This window comes from Trachurus japonicus, chromosome 24, assembly GCF_045865225.1.
Source record: "Trachurus japonicus isolate A0001 chromosome 24, Traja_1.0".
Taxonomy (NCBI): Eukaryota; Metazoa; Chordata; class Actinopteri; order Carangiformes; family Carangidae; genus Trachurus; species Trachurus japonicus.
The window spans coordinates 24459425-24472596 of NC_140930.1; the positions used below are offsets into that span (position 1 = coordinate 24459425).

At 40.1% G+C, this 13172-nt stretch overlaps 1 protein-coding gene across 1 annotated transcript; it reads left to right on the top strand.

Moving 5' to 3' along the window:
* The first annotated feature begins 255 nt into the window (after nt 1-255).
* pigh (phosphatidylinositol glycan anchor biosynthesis, class H) lies at nt 256-3027 on the top strand. Its single transcript, XM_085771384.1, has 4 exons — nt 256-736; nt 1380-1589; nt 1731-1814; nt 1970-3027. The coding sequence occupies exons 1-4, from the start codon at nt 560-562 to the stop codon at nt 2039-2041; spliced, it is 543 nt and encodes a 180-aa protein (XP_085627510.1). The 5' UTR covers nt 256-559; the 3' UTR covers nt 2042-3027.
* The last annotated feature ends 10145 nt before the right edge of the window (nt 3028-13172 follow it).

Sequence of the window (13172 nt, forward strand, 5' to 3'; positions counted from 1 at the left end):
CACTTTTATTTGTTAACGGTGCACACCGGCGCTTTACAGGGTGGGCGGAGACATTACCCGATATTAACGCGTTGTACGACTATCAGGTGCTGTGTCATAAGTGTTTGGTTTTAAGGTGGACTAATGATTTGTTTTTATCTGCTTGATTGATTTGGGGGACCCCTGTCGACACCATCAACTATTTACAAGCCTTTTACTGGAGCCACTTGAACTGTGTTAACCGGGGGAGCCCGGTACACATAACGAGCGCCGCTTGTGTAGAGATTGATTTGTTTCTGGCAACAAATCTCTTCCAGTCGTACTTGTGTTGGGGACACTCTGTACGGTGTCTTTGCCGTGTCGTCTCTTGTTTTATATTTAACGGGGACACGTTAGCACACATATGCCCCTTGCCCCTGTCGCCTCCTGTCTCCACCTGCCGCCCACCTGCTCTGTTTACAGCGGCTAGCTGCCGTTAGCTCAGCGTTGACCTACTGTCACCGTTAGCTCAGGTTGGCTAACCCACTGCCGCCACAGGCTAAGTTAACCGTGTCAGTGAACAGTTTCTGTCGCGTTCATCATGGAGGAGGAGGTCTTCACTGACATTCACGGCAAAGCCATATCCCTGGACTGTCAGAGCCACTCCAGCTTCTGCAGGGAGTTCATCGTCAGCTCCTCCAAAGTGTCCATCGGTAAGGTGATGGTGTACACCTGCTCGGTCTGGCTCATCTCATACACCGTGTTCTTTTTCACGCAGGTAAGACCAGTTATTATAATTTATTACTGACGTTACAACACACCTGTCCTGTGTGAGTCACCGCATAGATAATGAAACGTTTCTATATCTATGAGTCACCGCACCACACTGTAATCATTTGTTGTACTAGTATGTCATGGAACTTCGTGAAGTAAATTATATGGTTGTCAGAATTTTCCAGTCTGGATTTCATTACCATTAAGTCTGTAATCTAATCTCTAATAATAATAATAATAATTATAAACTTTATTTATATAGCACCTTTCAAAACAAATGCTACAAAGTGCTGTACAACAAAGTTGCAACCAATAAAATGACAACTAATTTGACGATATGATAGTAAAATTTAAATTTAAAAAAAAAAGTAGAATAGCATACATGTTAAATTAGTGATTGTATGAGATCAGCAGGCTTTAATGTGTGGTGTATTCTGTTCTTCAGTTCGGATAGCTTTATTTAGTTAAATCGGACCAAGGTGTTACTGTATGTGGACAAAATTCATTTTTGGAGGTCTACAGGTGGTAAGAAGATAAGATTCTCTAATCTCTACCATTGAAGATTGTGGTAGTTTGGATTGATCGTGTCAACAAGTTACACTGGCCAAGATATGTATGTGACATGAGTGTGTTTCCGTCTCTTGCAGAACACTGCTGTCCTGTCCAGTGCCATCGTCATCACCCTGGTCGGCATGATGCTGCACATCCACCTAGTGAAGGTGGACCACGAGTCCCTGCTCGTCATTGGCTCCTTGGGCATCCAGCTGTCGTCCAGCTACGCGTCAGGCCGCGAGACCACCACTTTCATTGAGATGAGCAAGATTAAGGACATTGTCATCAATGAAGCCATTCACATGGTGATTATATTTCTGTTGTGTGCAAATTTACATTATTCACATCATACTTGCATAGTACTTATTCTACAATTACAGTTATTTCATTATATACTTTTGTGAGATAAGTGGATTCATGGTTTTTTTGTTTGTTTGTAATTTCAGCATCAAATCATCTACTACCTTTGTGTACTACTGAGGGATCCCTCAGAGCCTGATGCAGTATCAAGTGTTGTGCCGTTGTTTCAGGTTAGGATGAATGCACAGTTCACTCACGACGTATTAGACAGAAACCTGCTTTTGAACAGTTCCTCTCAGTGTTTTGTCTCTGGTTTTACCTCCTGTACAAAGGCCTTTATTTCACAGTAACCTGTTTCTAATGAACATTGTTCTTCATCTTTCAGAGCTCAAAGCCGAGACTGAACTGCCTAGTGAAGGTTTACAAAAGCTGCCAGGAGATTCTTTCAAAATGCTGATCACACTGAGGATACTTTTTATATTTCTTTTTAAAAGCCGTTTCCTTTTCTTTGAATGGAAGCAGAAAGCAGTATCCCTCCCTCCTTCGCCTTTCCGTTGAGGGTTGATTGACCTCATTTTGTAGCTGTGTAGTTACTTGAATTTCTTTTGAAAAATAGCACTGGTAATAGACTACCTGTTTAAACCTAATGAGCCAAAGTTTTTACCTATCATTGTATTAAAATAAATGATATTTAACAATGTTGTATTTTTACTTATTCATATATTTATACTTGAATGTACTAGTTGTGCCAATTTCTGTATTTTAGCTGTTCCCATTGTGTATGTTTTTGATAAAAACCCATTTGATTAAACATTAAACAAAGTAACATGTGATCAATGTTTTTGAGAAGTCGTACTTTTCTTCCCCAGTAGGGGGCAGCACCACACTTACCCAAACTCATATTCAACTACTCGGACTGAAGAAAACTCCTCAGGCTGATATTTATTTATCAATAATACATGGATGAGTTGGAACAAAAGCTGTTCACATGTACAGTCACTTTGTCTCTGTCCACTGTGTTAATTACATGAACAAACTGTTTCTGAGCAGAGCCTGTGTGTTTGCATAAAGTAGTTATTAAAAGAAATGTATGAAAGTGCAGGCCAGTGTGTAGAGTATATTTTTGAAAATAACATCCACACCCTCTTCCTTTTAAGTATGTTTTCACTTCCTCATAACTATATCTTCATCTGGTAAAGACAGTCAGTCACGTTTCACTGGGTCGTCTCTTACCTCTTGTGTGATATTACCAGACCTGTTTTCAGAAATGTGACTTGAGGTTGACCCAGATGACAATGGCAGTGTCAACTGCTGCTGCAGAGGAATGACTCCATCACACTTTGCTTGTGTTGACCTCAGCTCCTGATAGGAAATCACGAGGAATGTAAATGATGCCTTGACTCTACTTTTTGTCTTGTTAGGTTCATTGATTTGTAATTAGAAGAAGTACGATTCAGCATCTACATCTTTTTAGATCAGTATCCAAGTTAATTTTATTAACTCACCACATCAAATACTTTGGAATAAGAAGACTTTAACAGAATAGAACTGCGTCACATCCATATTTATACAGGATTTACTGTAAACCACTTTGTACTCTTGTGTAAATAAAATGCTGTATAAATGCAGTCAAGGAGAAAAATGTAAATAGACAGGCCGTGTTCAGTATTTTCCACCAGGATGAGAAAATATTTGCAAAAAAACATGTGGTTGTAACTAAATCAAAACAGTATGATTGAAGGCAGGTTTCCGCTGCCTTCAGTTTAAAGTTCAGAGCCTTGTCTTCACCAATCGGCCATGGTTCTCACCAGGCCTTGTTTTTTTCCATCCCACGCCAATTGTCTGTGACCATCTGCAGCGCAGTCAGACCTGTGTGTGAACTCCACAGGCCGACAAAACAAGCACAAAGGTGTGATTTTCATGGGGCGAAGCCTTACGCTGCTGTGAAGAGCGGCCCTCTGACGGGGTAATTGTCCCTCCTGGAGGTGTTAAACGTCCAGTGGCCGGGCAGAGAGAACCTGGGAGTGACCAGCGGTAACACCTCAGGGCCGCTGAACAGCCCTCATAAACCAGTAGCAACCCCCTGAGTGTAAATCATAGGCAGGGTGAAGGTTTGGCAACAACACAGTGAGGCTTTCTTCAGCCAGAGGTGTAGCCTGTTAATTACCTTTGTTTACAATACAGTTGTAATTAGACATTAACTTTCCCACAGTCTTTCTGTGTTCACTTTTAAACCGTTGCTGATAAAAACTGAATCATGAGTCATCTTTCTTCTTATCACATGGGTTTTGTGGGGGGTTTTTTAACCTAACTGATGTTCTTCGTTATCTTAATGGTGACTGTAAAAAATCAGTTTATGGAGTTGGTGTTGGTGTTGTTGGTGGAATCTCCTGGTTCAGTAGGAGGGGAGGGGTTGGAGTCCCACAGAGATGGGGAGTTTCCCCTTTACCACCTGCAGTGCACACACACACACACACACACACACACACACACATGCACATACACATTCACATAGATATGCACACCATAATCATGACACACTCCTACATTGCTCTAATGTCATTTCTTACAGACAGTTATATAGCCTACATTGTCACTCTTATATTTTCCTATTCAGTACCAAACTCCTACTGCTGTTTATCTTAGCTTAGCATAAAGACTGGAAACGGGGAAACAGCTAGCATAGCTCTTCCCATACAGTAGGTGCCAAAAAAACAGCACCTTTAAAGTCCACAACTTAACATGTTGGTAGGATGGATGGATGGCACAGAAACATCTGGAAAATTGCAAATTGTGTAGTATGAAAATGTAGTAGCCACATTAACTGTGTGTAACTCTGATATCAGAGGCCCACACGGAGAAGTGTTTTGATCTTCTATCTACATGTATGAATGTGTTCTTCATATAGCCTAATATATAATACTTTTATGTGTGTAAATTATTTTATAAAATGTAACATAGAATAATAATAGTTAAAATAAAGAAGTTTAAAGTACAATTTTCCAGTGCCCCCCCTATAGGTTTACAGCTTTTGGAGGGGGGTGGCAGCAGAGGAGGAAAAGGAGGAACACACACTCAAGGGAATCATGGTGTTCATGTGTTTCCTTTCAGTCAATTTTTACAGTATAATCAATAGATCAATACAATATAACATAATTTGAACACATTTGGATAAAGTGTTTAAAACCTAAACACATTTTCCTGAATAAACATGTAAAAGTGTTTAAAAAGTGTTACAGCGAATAAACATGTTCTCGTGTTTATTATCTAAACACCGTGACGCATTTGAAAAGTGTTACGGATAAGTGTTTATTAATGTGTTCAGATCCTAAACATTTGGTTTTACAGTGTATAAGGGTCCACATATGTTACAGAAATGTGCACTGACTTGCCATCTGGTGCAACAGAAACTGTTTGCTTATAATGCTTCAATTCAATGTAGTCTTGTGCCTTTGTGTTGTATTTCCCAGCTGACAGGCGCTGCAGAAACAAGTATTGTTTGAAACTTGTCCGTTTATCCGCTCCACCTACCGGTCCTTACAGGTACAGGTGTCACCTGATGTCAGTTTGAATTTGAATCCCTCCCTGTTCCCTGGCACAGGCAGAGAGACTTTTACCGGTCACTTCATTCTCTCTCTCACTCAACACAAATGAACTTGAATACAATGTTATGGTTCGTGTGGTTAAGTATCTCCCTGCAGGAGATACATTTGCATATTCCTCAGAGAGATTTTCTTCACTGAGGGGTTCACTCCACGTGCTACGAAACAATTGTTTCCTACAGTTAGTTGAGATAATCTTTATATTTTGGACAAGTACTAATGTGAGTTTCTGTATCAGTTTACCTATTTGTCACTAGAGCTGGCCGTGGGGACTCTAACTGCAGAACCTCATTGTTCCTCTTCCTAACGTTCAGGATGTACCATTACCTCTCTGTTCAAACAACCGTGTCTCTTTGTTTATGTACATCATGGACGAGCCAACAGGGCCTGATCACTGCAAGAAAAAGCAAACTACACTGAACTATCTAATAAGAGCTTTGAATACTGAGAAATATTTGAATAAGAAAAAAATTGGTGTAGTAAAAATCAGACTTGTTTATAGATTCTCACTAACTGATGCATTACTATGCTGAAGATTAACAAAGGTGCAACATTTACAGAAAACAGAGGCTATTCAACAGTTTCAACGGTGCTCAGCCTCCTCCACACTGGGCCAGGCTGTGGTCACATCAGCAACAACAGGAGAAGAGATAAGACTAAGCCGCAGGTTGGAGGATAAGCCTTTTTCTACTGGGTGGCACTGCACAACCGGTCCTGGTACAAAGAAAGGAGTATTTATCAAACTGTGGAAGCTTTAACATGGTAACATGATCCACTGACTAAAGGCTCTGTATGTTGTAACTGCTACTAAATCTCATTGTGAAAAACATCCAAGATGTGAAGTCATGTTATTCTATACTGACACTTGGAGATGTTACAGTCTTTGGTTGAGAAATATCAATTCAGTTATTTCCTGTTCTTCATCAGCCCCTTAGGTTTGATGGAAAAGGTTGTGACGTTATGCTGCTTCTCTGGAACAACTATGATAAATGATCTTTTTTGTCCATGGAAAGACATGCTCGTATTTGCTCAGAAACCAGTTTACTTCCTGGGGAGGGGAAGCCGGCGCTGCCTTCTCTCTTTTCTCTGACATAAGACAATAATGGACCAGTGAGGTCAGTGTTGTATTTACCCAGGCTTATATCATCTAATCCAGCCACGACAGCTACTGTTGCTGCTCCGGCGAAACTTTTAGAGATATTGTGGTTTTGAGTTGATCCTATTGAACCTTTAACATAAAGAAAGCCAAGCCCCCTCCTTTGAACTTTTTCTAATCCACCAATCAGTTTGAATTCAAATCGGGGTTTTGAAAAGTACAATGACACAAATGAGACCGATTGTGCTCAGGCCACGCCCTCGTGGCGTCACCTGGTAGATGTGAGGTAAGTGAGACGAACTTCTAGTCGGACCAGCTGGCAGCAGATAAGAGAGGTGAAGCCTGCTCTACAGGTCTGACAGCACGGAGCCACCTGCAAACACACCTCTGCTTTCTCTGTGTGTCTCCAGAGAAGAGAGCCAAGCCATTGTCAGGAGTGTGTGTGTGTGTGTGTTTATGTGTATGACAGCAGGCCTAAACTGCCATATTCAAATCTAGTCATGTTTAAAAGTTATTGCAAATCTGATTGGCCCTGATCGTGCCTCTGTATAGTCTGTGTTTGTGTGTGTGTGTGTGTGTGTTCTCATCACATTGCAATATTCCGATATCAGTCATAAACTATTGCTGTTCACTCTCTTCTCGACAGTGATGCCACAGAGTTTGTGACAAGCGATCGAGTCAGAATCAATTTGGAGGTAATAAATTAATATGACTTAAGAGACTTTCATTAATTCATTGAGCTTTTGTTTAGCTTTTAATATTAATCATGAAAACAAAGCAAATAATGAGACCATCATCTGTTTTGACTCTGATGACTCAATTTCATGTTTAAGTGGTGATTCTCATCACCTATGGTTGTGAACCAACTCCTCCTACAGACGGCTATGGATGGATGTCGTGACAGGTCTGCTTCCTTCATGTCTGATAATAGATAGGCATGTGCAGATATGAGCACCAGGGATAAGTGTGTCTGCTCTGTAATCTGCTATTGCGGAGATGCAACTTTTGAAGATGCTATGTCATTTGTTCAGGAGTTACCCTCATGGCTGCCACATACCAGCAGCATGAACTCCACTCGTTAAATGACATCAGAAGTATCACTAGACAAGATTAGAGAGGATTAGAAAAGAGTCAATATGAGGATGAAGGATGGAAAACTGTATGACGGTCTTCTTTGGAAAACATGGTTCTTCCCTGGTAAACGCTGTGAATGAGTCACCAAGAGGAAAACAACCCGTCTCTAAATTACCACATGAGCTCAGGTCAGACTTTTGAAACCCCACTTACAGTTTATTGAATGTATAATAACATGAAAATGACCTAACATCACATGATTATTAATCTGTAGCTACCCTTGGACTGACTGAGTGTCAGCAGTGAAGGAGTGAGGACCATGTATCACTCTGGCTCTCAGAGGCCCCACAGCAAGTTTCAGTGTTGTGTCATGAAACATGACGCACCAATGTGACAGCTGTGGAGAGTTGTTTCCAATCATGCTAAGCTAAAGATAAGCTAAGCTAAGCTAGCTAAACCTGCTGTAGTTTACCAAACACACACAAGAGTAGCCTAAATCTGGTCAAGGAAGTGAGTAAATAGGCTACCACCAATTAACTTTAGTTCAGTTTAGTTCAATGTTGAATTTTCAACTTGACAAATTTGTCCCGAGGGAGCTATTATATATATATACCTTAAAAAGCACACATTAAAGGGATAGTTCAGCTTTTTTTGAAGTGGGGTTGTATGAGCTACAAATGCCCATTTACTAGCCCAGCCTTTCTCAAAGTGGGTGCCGCGGCACACTGGGGTGCCGTCTGACTGCGTCAAGGGTGCCGTGAAAAAAATACCTCTTCTGACATTTCATAGAATACATTCTCTTTATATATGCAAAGGGGCCATGTCCACCGTCTACTTTCCATTCAGATCCTATGGAGCTCGGAAAAAAGCTGTTGGAGTTTACTTTTTTTGTCGCAGCGCTCAGAGCGCTCAGAGTTGATCTCATTTCAATTTAATATGAGCTAGCTAGCAACAGAGAGAAAAGTTTTATCTAAAAACTGTGTTTTTGTCAACACTGTCAGACGTCAACACTGTCAGATTCTCTGTCTGACTGTGGTGACACATATATGACAGTGTTGACAAATTAATGTTTACAATAAACAGTATTAATAGTAATTTGATGTGTAATAATTCTTTATCCTCTTTATTAACAATATACATAATTTTCTTCTACACTTAGATATTCACATTGGTCACATTTCATAATATAATTAAAATGTTTATTTTATTTAATTTAATTGAATGTACTTACAATTAAATATAGAATTGAATACACTTGGTGATTTACTGATGAAAATGTTGCATGCATTTAAATAGTATGTTTTCAACCTGTTATTCCAAAGCAGGTGATGTACTAAAGGAACCTTTTTCTTTAAATCCAAAAATGTGTTCATTTGTGTTCAAAACAGTCATTTCCTATATTTAATTCAAATAATAAGACTCACATGATGTCAGAGTTTTCAAAGTGCACACGTAAAACAGCATAAAAAGTGATTAAAAGAGAATATAAAACATTTAGCAACAATATTGTGTACTTAAGGTAAAGGCATATTCTATAAACTGTTCTAAATCTATATCAGACCAAATAAATAGCAATAATTCCCTTTTTCTTGTGTCTGACTGTGTTGACAAAAATTAAGTAATGGCCTGAAAAACACACATTTTATGAAAAAATTACAAAGTCAGGAGGTTGCACCGAATCATTAGTTGATTGCTGAGAATTTGTTCTATAAACATATAAGTATAGATTTCTTAATGTTTGATCTTTTTTATTTTCAAAAATAAAACCTGTTTTATCCAAATTCTCAAGAATCAGTGATATATATATATCAGTTGAGGAGTGGCTATCAGGACGACCAGGAGATCTCCCGGTCGGCCGCCCAGCCGATATGCTCCAGCATCGAGCAGGTTGACCTGCGCGGTTCTGCGGCCTTTATGACCAGCCTCAGTGAGTTAAGGCTAATGTAAGTCAATCATGTTCTCATGATAATCTTCAAGGTTTCCTTGAATTAATTGGTATCAACAGTCCAACCATTATTTATAGGCTACCACTTCTTGTCTTTTTACATCTCACTCATGGTTGCGATAGTGACGCAGACTCTCATCAATCCAGACTACTAGGCCTAAATGATTTTTGTTTAGCCTCCTGTCTTTATCTAATTCTTTTTGTTCAGATATAACTGAATTTTCATGACCAAACATAAAATAACCAACAATGTTTGTTCGTTCTTAAATTGTAGAATGGCGCAAAGCCTCATGGGAAATGGGAAACGCGCTAGAGAAAAGTCACTGAGAAAGTTATCATTAAACTAGCGGCTACGGCTAAAAATAGAACGACTCACGGAAGCTAAACAGCAAAGCTTATCAGTCCTGCCTGTGTGTCACGTTATTTATAAGTTATATTAATTTAACAAGACAACACAGTCCGTGCTAAGTGGGCCGGTACGTCGGTACCTGGTCGGTACGCGGTACCGTTACTTCTGGATTTTAACCACTTGAGAGTCGGAACCTATGGGCACCGAAGCATGTTGGTGAGTAGGACAAGACCCCAAACCGTGGCGTGTGCAGCGCGCTGTCAGTAAAATCCATTCACAGAGCAGAGTAGGGAGGGAGAAATATACCTGACTGGATGTAATGTTCTGGTCAGCAGCGTTAATGCTTGAGTGGCACTAATTGCAGCTCTTTCATCCCATTCAGCATTTCTGTTTCCGCTATGAAAAAATGCGTCGTACCAGGCTCACGTCTCACATTGATGGTGAGTCACAGCCTCCTCTCTCCTCTTCCACCGGTGGAAATTCTCTGATTGTTCGCAACGGAGTCAGAACGGAGCGGAGACGCCGGTGGATATTCATGTGAACGTGTGCCTGCGCGCTGCGCGCATGTAGACCTTTCTCTCTTCCTCTCACATTGCGGATTATTGTGTATGTGTGTGTGTGTGTGTGTGTGTGCATATGTAGTCTACAGAGGCACCTATGCATAAATACTGTAATACTGTCCCGTCTAAATAAACAGGACATTTACATTTATGCTATGCAGTGTCATTTTGAATATTTTACACAGGGGTGCCGTGAGATTTTATGCACTTTTGAAAGGTGCCCTGACTGAAAAAAGTTTGAGAAACGCTGTACTAGCCTACACTAAATGCAGTAGAAATGCCCCCCCCCCCCCCCCACAATGCATCATCTGGCCGGGAAAAAAAGTTTGTTTATCTGGAACTAACCAACTCACTCAGTATTCCTCGGTAGGCTACTCCTCCAAACAGACAGGCTCCACGACGCGCTGTAGATTAGATTAGATTAGAAAAATGATATTGTTAGTTTATCACAAAAAACATCTTTAGCATGGCTCAAAACATTAAAAGAAGACAGACACTCCTCAGCCATGATAAAAGAAATAAAACAAAATCAAGTGTTCATACAGTATGGGGGGGGGGTGACCTTTCTACTGTAGATTTAATACTTAATGGGCATTTGTAGCTCATACAATCCCACTTCAAAAAAACTGAACTATCCCTTTAAACATTTGTCCAAATGTCACATTACTGTGTGAAAATGATGTGGATCCTTCTTCCATCCACAGACAATTCGTTGTCAGTGGAGCAGCTCCTGGCTGTCTAAACTCACTGTGTCCATAGTCTTTTAACATTGAGGGATCCGGTGATTCATATGAAAGTGAAGTTATCTCACTCTTTCTGGGTAAATGTGCCCCAACCACACACACACACACACGCACACATGCACACTGCTTTGATGGTGGTGACACAAACAGACTGACTAAGCCGATTTACTGTGACTAACCGGACAACAACCAGTCATTCTCTGTTGAACAAGTCCTGACAGAACTTATCTCAGAAAGCTGAGTGAAACACACATTATCTATTGTCATTAACCCATTAAACGACATCATGTGTCGGCCAACAGTCATCCCCTGTCTGCCTGTCTGTGTGTACCCGTCACAATCCCACTCAGGCTGTACACCTTCGCCTTTTTGCTGGTGTTTGTTGAACGTACAGTATGTGTGCGTATCCATACGAGTGTAAAGCAGAGGTTTTGGAGCTGCGCTGACTTGCACAGTGTCCTCTCTTGCTTCACCGCTGCCATGTGTGATGCGTAGATGTCACAACATCCCCCACTTGCCTCTCTCCTCTCTTCACCCCCCTCCTCCACCTCCAACACCGCTGTGAGAACACCTCACCCCCTTGATTCCCAGACGTGGACACACCCAATATACAGAGTCACCGCCAATCAAACACAGCACTTCCCGTATGCAAATGGTGCAGAGTGTTCCCTCAATAACTGTCACTTGTCATATTAAACTCTCCCCTCTCTGGTCCAGTTAAGATCCAGCTTGATAAACAGCATGAAACCAAACTAAATATCTATACATGTCAATAAGTGTCATATAAGTGCAATATCAAAGCTTTATTCACTTTAATGTTAACTTTCACTTAACCTGGCACAGTAGGGAAGGATTTATTCCTTAATGGTGTCATATTGCACTGCAAAAACTCAAAATCTTACCGAGAATATTTGTCCTATTTCCAGTTAAAAATGTCATTTCTAGTCAAAACAAATCTAATTTTACCTAAAATGAGACTCATCACATTAAAAAGTAGCTTGTTTTTAGACACATTTGACTTATTTCAAGCATATTTTCACTTGAAATAAGTAGAAAAATCTGATAGTGGAGCAAGTTTTTCTTCCTTATTACAAGCACAAAAAACTTGCTTTCACTGGCAGATTTTTCAACTTATTTCAATTGAAAATTTGTTTGAAACAAGTGAAATGATCTAAAAACAAGTACATTTTTAAGTGATGAGTCTTATTTTAAGTGGAAAGAGATTAGTTTTGACAAGAAATTAGACAATTTTGATTTTTGCAGTGTGGATCTTTTCTTTTTGTCTTTATCCATCACAGTAATTCTGCAAATATATAGCCTATTTTTAATGAGCTTATTCTTGGTAGAAATCCCCCATTCTGTCCAGCCAGATCATTACACAAACGATCTGAACCAGCCAAAACCTCCCCTATTGTCTCACTACTCTTGTAAAAAGGTCAAACACTTCCAGCTTTCTTCAACCATGTGCTGCAAATGTATTCTGTCACAGTCACATAGAAATTGATGAGGAAAAGGACCTCATTACAAAGGCAGAGACACTTTTGTTTTTAATCCACAACCAATGTGTATCTCACACTTGGTAATGATGACCATGCAGTCGTGTCACTCGCACAACCCCCACTAAGCTTTTCAGGACAGATAGCGTTGACTCTTTTCATTCAAATCAGAGGGAAGGTGTTAAGATCTGATGCTGTTGAGCACCACTCTCTATTCTGGTCAGATAATACAGTTGTTTATGGGTGATCTTCAAGACAATACACAGGCAGATGTGTCCTGTAGAGAGGACAGTGTGTTGATAAGACTGTGACACGCTCAGTGAGTAAACCATCACTCACACTTCTTAGCTTTCACAAGATGATAGTTTCACAATATACAACATCAAAGATTTGACAACATCACATGATAGGTGTATCTACAATAACATTCAAGATAATACTATTTAAATCTTGTATTTAAGTAGCCTGTATATTTTTATAATCTCAGGACTTTTTACAATAACATTTCTATTTCCATACAATGGGCGGGTGTGAGTCTCAACAGACTGTGTATAATGATTATTGACGCTGTGTAGGCCTAACACGAGTTACAGCATGGTGCAGACGTACAGAGTACGATATCCAGAATTTCTAGTTCTGTGAGCTGCTTATTGCTGCATTAATTGTCCTGTGTGTATACATAAGCCGGTTCTCACATCTTGTATAAGTTGTGCATTGTGGTGC